Source organism: Protobothrops mucrosquamatus, unplaced genomic scaffold, assembly GCF_001527695.2.
Source record: "Protobothrops mucrosquamatus isolate PMUCROS unplaced genomic scaffold, P.Mucros_1.0 scaffold1557, whole genome shotgun sequence".
Taxonomy (NCBI): Eukaryota; Metazoa; Chordata; class Lepidosauria; order Squamata; family Viperidae; genus Protobothrops; species Protobothrops mucrosquamatus.
In genome coordinates, this window is record NW_015387726.1 from 105,793 (window position 1) to 114,392 (window position 8,600).

Here is an 8,600-nt window from a genome sequence, read left to right on the forward strand (position 1 = left end):
CGGGACTGACCTAGGGTGAATTTTAAATAGGGACAATTTTAATGATTTTAATAAGACACAGCTATAAATATTTGGTTTTTAATTGGCTTTTATAGGGGAAATGTTTTATATTGTTTTAACATGCTGTGAGCCGCCCTGAGTCCCATGGGGAGAAGGGCGGCATATAAGTTAAATAAATAAATAAATAAATAAATAAATTATTATTATCAGTGTGTCCTGCACAGAGACATAAAAACATAAAAAATAAACAACAAAAAAGCAACTCCACAAAATAAATAAATAAACAAGCTTAATAAGATCCTCAAACCAGAATTCTAAGCAGAAAAAAAATTAAAAAGATCAGACCCCCCTTTTCTTTTCTGTCTCTCTCGTTCTTAAAGCAACACAGCCAGCTGGGGGTGGGGGGAAAGAGACAGGAAAAGAAGAAGAAATTACACAACAATTTCACCACTACAAAATAGTTTTCTCTTCTTCACATGCATTTTCCATTTCACTTTTACAGCAACAACAAAAAAAATCTGCAGTTTACTGTTTCTTTCACAGTCTTGGATGGGGGAGAAACTCACACACTCACTCACACACACACACAAACACAGGATCAGCATATCCACACATTCACTTCCATTCAAATTGCTTGTATAAACACTTTCACATACAGATATTTCATTTCATACTTTTTCCTAACAAACAAATAATTATTATTATAATTTCAAGGAACTGTTCAAAAACCAATGAGCTCCTTTCCTCTCCCAATTTCTTCTACCACAGCCGCCAAGACTATTCAAGTGTTGAGAAACATTTTTGCTGCACACGGGTTGCCAGATGTTCTAGTGTCGGATAACAGTCCTCAATTTACTTCTACTGAGTTTCAGGGATTTCTCCGGACCAACATGATCCGCCACGCTGCTTCAGCTCCCTTCCATCCTTTCACCAACGGTCTGGCTGAACGGATGGTCCGCGTCACCAAGGACGCCCTCAAGAAGCTGACTTACGGCAACTGGCATCACAGGTTGGCTGACTTTCTTTTGGCACATCGTACTACTCCGTGCACTGCCACGGGTAAGTGTCCGGCCGAACTCCGCTGGGGTCGTCGGCTCGTGACTAAATTGGACAGGCTGCATCCGGAACGTGTAGCTGCACAGGTGTCTCAGCCACACCCACCACGGGTCCTACGTGAAGGTGATCCTGTCTGGGCCAGGAATTACGAGCTGTGGTCTGCAAAGTCTCGGGGCCTCTGTCCTACGAGGTGTCCCTGACAGACGGCCGTGTACTTCACCGCCACATCGATCAATTACGTGTGAGGCGGGACTCGCCTATGGTTCCTTCTCAGTCTCCTCTAGGGGGGGAGGAGGAATGGGAAATGCATTCTGGGATTCAAAATCAACAGCCTACGTTGGCTGTGGGAAGGGAAACGGGTACTCAACACCCAACTTCCACAGGTGCTTCAGGTAGCAGTCCTTGGGAAAGGGAGTACAGACTAATTATCCACCCCTATCAAGCAATACTCCAGACACGGAGAATACCTGGGAGCATACTCACAACTCACAACATGCAAGAGAGCAGGCAATACAAAAGGGGAAAACGTCCCTTGCTGAAAGGGCTCAGAGGAGGATGTCCTCACGCATCAGGGCTAACAGGGAGGCATCCCTAGTCCCTAGCACTACAGAAACGAGCCAGAAAACCCGTACTCCCTCAGGAAACACGGGAATGAACTCAGAGGGGTTAGACAACTCCATAGAGGGTAGGTCAACCAGGTTTAGCGACCCACAGGGCCCTGACTGCTCAAATACAGGAGACGGGCTGGAAAGTCAAGCTGAAGTCACTGGTCATTCACAGGGCACTTCACCTAGAGCAAGCAGCAACGGGGATAACAATACAAACTCTCCAGGTCTGAGAAGGTCGCTCAGGGTAAGAGGCCCTCCCAAATACCTAGCCGATTACGTAAGTTGAGCAGGTACATAGCAATAGCTGACCTAAAGGTTCTAGCTGGTTGTCTTTAATGAAAGCAAGGTCGGGGGGGGGGGTCACTGGATCTAGTTCAAAGGAACAGTCCCACACCTTATACATTGTGTAACATTAACTCATCATTAATTATATTACCATCTATAGGATGGCGTCCATGTGGGCGCAATCTTATTTCATCCAGGGGGAAGGGGTGTTGTGTCCTGAGCCTGCAAGAGGCAGGCTCGGGACATTGCAAGAGTCCCGGGCATTTGCAGAAGCTGCCCGGGACCAGACTGAGCGGCGCCAGCCTTGCGCACATGCGCAAGGCGGGAAAAGCCCGCCTCATGATTGGTTGAACTTGCCCGGGGATCAGAGGGTATAAATAGAGGCCTGCGTGCCTCTGCTCTGGTTGTTCGTAGAATGGAAGCAAACAATAAAGACTTGTTGGAGATGCTTTGTCTCAAGCGCCATTATTCTCCGGACTTAACAAGTATCATCTAATTCTAAGAGTGAAACATAGGAGAGAAAAAGGCTGCATCTCCCTATGTTGTCAAAGCAAGAACATCCGATGTTATCAGCATTGACACTTTTCTGGCATTATACCTAATAAAAAAAGTTCAGGTTTAAAATCTACATGTTCTCCCAACATCTTTTCTAACCAAATATGTATCTTTTTCCAATAATTCTTTACTTTATCACATGTCCACCAAACATGATAATACGTGCCTGACTTATGTTTACATTTCCATCATCTATCTGACATATTTTTAAACATTTTTGCTAATCTTGCTGGTGGCAGGTGTCATCTATAAAACATTTTTGTATAAATATTCTTTATAAGAAGTTGACATTGTCAGTTTATAATCCCTTCCCCATGAATTTTGCCATTTTTCTAATTCTATATTATATGCAAAAAAAACCCGATGTTTTTTTTGTTTTTTTGCCTTCTTATGGCCTCTGTTATTTCTATCATTGTGATTTTTTCCTCTAACATACTCTTAAATGTTTCTGGAATTTTTGGAAGATTATTTTCTTCTAAATATTGGATTGTTCTCTCTCTTGGAATTTCTTCTATGTCATACAGTTTCTTGTAATATTCCTTAATTATCTTTTTTATTTCTTCATTTTTAAATTGTAGACAGCCTTTTTCATTTACTAAGTTGTATATCTTCTTCTTCTTCTTCTTCTTCTTCTTCTTCTTCTTCTTCTTCTTCTTCTTCTTCTTCTTCTTCTTCTTCTTCTTCTTCTTCTTCTTCTTCTTCTTCTTCTTCTTCTTCTTCTTNGGAGAATACCTGGGAGCATACTCACAACTCACAACATGCAAGAGAACAGGCAATACAAAGGGGGAACACGTCCCTTGCTGAAAGGGCTCAGAGGAGGATGTCCTCATGCATCAGGGCTAACAGGGAGGCATCCCTAGTCCCTAGCACTACAGAAACGAGCCAGGAATCCCACATTCCTTCAGGAAACACGGGAATGAACTCACAGGGGTTAGATAACTCCATTGAGGGTAGGTCAACCAGGTTTAGCGACCAACAGGCAACGGACTGCTCAATTACAGGAGACGGGCTGGAAAGCCAAGCTGAAGTCACTGGTCATTCACAGGGCACTTCACCTAGAGCAAGCGGCAACGGGGATAACAATACAAACTCTCCAGATCTGAGAAGGTCGCTCAGGGTAAGAGGCCCTCCCAAATACCTAGCCGATTACGAAAGGTGAACAGGTACATAGTAAGAGCTGACCTGAATGCACTGGCTGGTTGTATTTAATTAAAACAAGGTCGGGGGGGTCACTGGATCTGGTTCAAAGGAACAGTCCCACACCTTATACATTGTGCAACTTATTTTATTATTAATTATATTACCATCTATAGGATGACGTCCATGTGGGCGCAATCTTATTTCATCCAGGGGGAAGGGGTGTTGTGTCCTGAGCCTGCAAGAGGCAGGCTCGGGACGTTGCAAGAGTCCCGGGCAATTGCAGAAGCTGCCCGGGACCAGACTGAGCGGCGCCAGCCTTGTGCGCATGCGCAAGGCGGGAAAAGCCCGCCTCATGATTGGTTGAACTTGCCCGGGGATCAGAGGGTATAAATAGAGGCCTGCGTGCCTCTGCTCTGGTTGTTCGTAGAGTGAAGCAAGCAATAAAGATTTGTTGGAGATGCTTCGTCTCAAGCGCCATTATTCTCCGGACTTAACAGCACACATCAAGGGAAATGAGTGAGTCATCAATCATGCATTGCCATTTTTTCAAACATTGCTCCCTTCTTTATAGTCAATAGTTTGATCTGTACTTTTTGCTGTTCCTTATCCTGAAACTAGTACAACTGTCATTAATGGTTAATGGTAGTCTCTGTAAGGTATCTACAGATATGTTTACAATACCACTTTGGTTCTGTTGGCTTTTTCATCTTTTTCATTGCTCAGTCCCCAGGCTGAGGACTTTACTCTCCATATTATGAGCAATTTTGTCCAATAGTGCAGGTTCCAGCAAGTTAAATAACCATCTTAGATCGAGGAGAAACCAATTGGTGGAGGATGTGATTGCTTTTTCAGTCTTTATAACAGTGATTCTTAAGCTATGGATAATTAGCCCCAAGGAGGTAATTTGGGCATATCCTGAGAATAAATGGGATAATTTATAATTGCTTGTTTGTAAGTCAAAGATCCAGTTTGGGACTGCTGCTACTGTCATTTGTGTGTAAAAAAAAAAATCACCGGGGGGTGGGGGTGGAGTCAGGAGGATTAATGACATTGTTTAAGCCTGGGAAAATGGGTAATTTGGTCAAACAGGTTAAGAGCCACTGTTCTGTATATTTCCAGATTTGGTGAAGACCAATATTCATGAACTAAACTGGTTACTGTGTCATCAACTTTTATAGACCTATCTTGGCATTTGAAAATCATTTCCAAGGTCTTCATGGCTATACTGTTCATAATTGATCCTAAAAGACAGAAACAACACACCACTTTAGTATTTTCAATTTCATTTCTGGTTATCTATGATGCTGCTTACTCCAGAGAGAATCTCTTGCTCAGAGACTACCTGTAGGGTATATTTGCAGAGCATTCTTTCCACATGAGATGGGAGAGGATTCAAAGATGAATATTTTCTTTAGAAATTTCCATCATGTGAAATACACAGTACAGAGCAAATATACTTAAGATGAATGGTGGCAAAACATTTACAATGTGAATAAAAATGCTAATAAATTAAAAATGATATAACATCAGACCAAAATAAACAAAATAGCACAAATAACATTTTTCCAAAAGTAGAAGTGGATAATGGAATAAAAAATGGTTTGTGTAATTCTGTTTTTAACAAATTCTGACAATAAAGAGTAGGGCAACCTGATCTCCAGGGAAACTTTTTTTTTTCAAAAAGCGGTGCTTTCTGATTTTGGTTTTTATATCTTGGAAGCTTGAGACAACAGCCATATTTGGCCATGTCTTGTCATGGTTCAGGGGACTAACTCATTCTTCTTTAAGCACTTGAAGATTCATAATGGATTCTGGGCAGGTGCATAACCTTTGTACAAGTGATCACCTATGGCTAATTCCCACTGTCTTGTTTTAACATTTCCACACCCTTCCCAAAACAGTGGCTTTTGTGTGCAATATTACATTCCCTTGATTGTATTCCATGAATCACAAAGGACTATACAACACCAAATGTGTTTTTCTTTGAGGTTGCTATTAAAAATTCTTTGCTATTTTAATTTAGGTTTTTCCCCCCAAAATGAATATATATACTGTACATACAATATCTATATGTCAACACAACAGCTTAGCAGTTTAGAAGAGCAGTACTCATAGTTATGAAAGGGTTAAGTGATAAGCGATACCTGCTTATTTCATAGCTATGGAGAAGAAATACTATGTGCCATTTCACAATAAGAAGGCATTTTCCTCTTTTGCACAACCAGTGAAGTTACAAAACTCTTCTTACCTTATGTGAAGTCTTTAAAAATGCAGTACTTTTAATAAAACACTGCCTTTTCAAAGAAATATTTGTAATATCATGGGAGAAAATAGCACTCCATGCATATACCTCATTCATAATCAAATCTCTTATATTGTTCTTATTAACTTCTCCTTTTGAAATGCCAAATTGACCAGAATTGGTTTATAACTTATATTGATCCCGTTACAGGAGAATTTGGTGAAGTTTATAAAGGGCGCCTGAAACTGCCTGGCAAGAGAGAAATCTATGTGGCTATTAAGACATTAAAGGCCGGCTATTCTGAAAAACAACGACGGGATTTCCTAAGTGAAGCCAGCATCATGGGTCAGTTTGACCATCCAAATATTATTCGGCTGGAGGGGGTTGTCACTAAAAGTCGGCCAGTGATGATTATCACAGAATTTATGGAAAATGGAGCCTTGGATTCTTTTCTGCGAGTAAGTACAATAGCCTTTTAAAGTGATAATGGACTGGAAATATCAAACAAGTTCAGTTGCTATTGTAGGATGGTGGCACAGATTGAGTCATGTCTTCCTCCTCCAAATTAATCATTCAAAAATAATGTTTAGAACTCTGTTAATCTCATAATGAAATCACCCATAAGTATGTCTTGAAAGAGTCCAGATTTTACTTCTTGTTAGCAACTTAAATTGTGAGAATTGAAATACAACCCTCTTTCCAAACCCTGGCGCTTCCACTATTAGAATATGATTTTTCTTAGTTTTGGACAATGGAATCTGCTGTTTTTCTTGCTCATTCACTTAGGTGCAGTTTTTGTTCTTCAGCTTTTAAACTTTCCTGGTTTTTTTCCCCTCTCTCAACATTCTCCTTCTTTCACTAGCAATTTTCTCTAGATCCCATTTCTCTCTTCTTTGTCTATTTCTTCTGAATTAGCTCACTTCCTATAACTTATGCCTATTCTATTAAATTCTCTCCATTTCCAACCATTTCTTTCCTTCTTTATCAATTTTGGGGAGACTTCTATTCTCAGCCTATTTTCTAATTTCTGGATAAATGAAATATGCTTATTTCTGTGCTTATTTTTCACTGTTACAGCAAAATGATGGCCAGTTTACAGTCATTCAGCTGGTGGGAATGCTACGAGGGATTGCAGCTGGCATGAAATACCTTGCAGAAATGAATTATGTCCACCGTGATCTTGCAGCCAGGAATATCCTGGTCAACAGCAACCTGGTCTGTAAAGTGTCTGATTTTGGCTTGTCTCGCTACCTGCAAGATGACACCTCAGATCCAACTTATACCAGCTCTTTGGTAAGTAGTTTGCACATAAGAACACCTGTGGAGGTTAACAGGTGTTTTCAATAATTAGCTTTCAGCTTCTTATAATAATTTACATACTACATTGGTCCACTTTTCTAATTATTTATATTACAAATGGTCCAGATTGAATATATATTTTAATCTTTATCTATAGATGCTAATAGAGGAATGTTAATAAAGAAGGCCAAAATTCATTTGAACGTCTATTGCAAAAGACTGTCCTGATCTCAAGTAGGTAAGGTCCAAAAAAAGAAAAAAGAAAGAGATTAGAATGTATAACTAGTGTCTGCTGTAAGGATATGGGAATTAAGCCATGAACAAACAGGTGATCATAGCAGATGGCAAATCCAAGGGAATAACAAAATAATACTTATCATTAGGACTTGCGATATGCTCAGCACAGCAGCCACCACAGAGCCATTCAACTAAAAAATTAAATTTGTGAAGGCACTGGAAATCTGTTCTTCCTGAAACTTATGTTGTTTCTGAGATCTCATATTGTTTCCTCTGTCACATCTCAGATTGCCGACAGCTCATTCAATTTAGATTTACATATTGAAAAGTACCATGAATCTCAATGGTAAAGGCGCTATTGGTTATGACCATGATGATGTTACCATTTGTGTATACAAAGCGTCTGTGGGATTCTTCCTCTTTAATAAAGGCAATAAATGGTCTGCTCAGGGCACATATGCCAGATGGAGTTCAAATTAAATTGCTAAAAATAAAGCAAATCAGGATTTCTTGATTCTTGATTTAAAACATGGCTTAAGACAGTTCTCTTATCTAAGAAAGGTGTAGTGTCTTTTTCTACCAACAAACTTCTAAAACTCAACAATTTTAGAAAACTATTGGACCACATTTGTGAATGACATAGGCCACGGGTCCCCAACCCCTGGTCCATAGACCACTATCGGACCGCGGCATGCCAGCAACCGGGCTGCACAAACAAGCAAAGCCCCATCCACAGGATGCAGGCAGCACACAAAACCGCGGCCCTCCAGTCCACAGAAAAAAACCTCTCTCCACAGAACCAGTCCTTGGTGCCCAAAAGATTGGGGACCTCTGACTTAGGCAGTTTCTTCTTGCATTTTCCTAAGATCAGTTGCTAGTGTCTACAAACATGGCAAGTGGATGAACAACAGCTACTGGTTATTAGCAGATTTATTTTGTCATCAAGTTCACTTATTCTGTTCTGTTTTTGTAGGTTTCAGAAAATACATTTTCTAATGGATCATCTGATTTCAGCAGTGAACCAGCAATCCATGGCTTAACCAGAAATTCTGTTTCTTCTCCAAACTGCATTTGCAGACCATTTAAATAAATCAGTGTGAGCTTAAATTGTCCACTGAACATAAAATAGGGTCCCTTCTATGTCTGGAGAAAAAGCAGATTTTTATCATCTGTATTTT

General features: G+C 40.3%; 1 protein-coding gene across 1 annotated transcript in view; it reads left to right on the forward strand.

The window, feature by feature from the left end:
* Positions 1 to 7,318, forward strand: part of LOC107293267 (ephrin type-B receptor 1) — a 59,651-nt gene extending 52,333 nt beyond the window's left edge. The window contains exons 8-9 of the mRNA XM_029285353.1: positions 6,097 to 6,344; positions 6,964 to 7,318. Coding sequence (XP_029141186.1) covers positions 6,097 to 6,344; positions 6,964 to 7,233 — 518 coding nt within the window. The 3' untranslated portion in view covers positions 7,234 to 7,318. The remainder of the gene's footprint in view (positions 1 to 6,096; positions 6,345 to 6,963) is intronic.
* Positions 7,319 to 8,600: the final 1,282 nt, after the last annotated feature.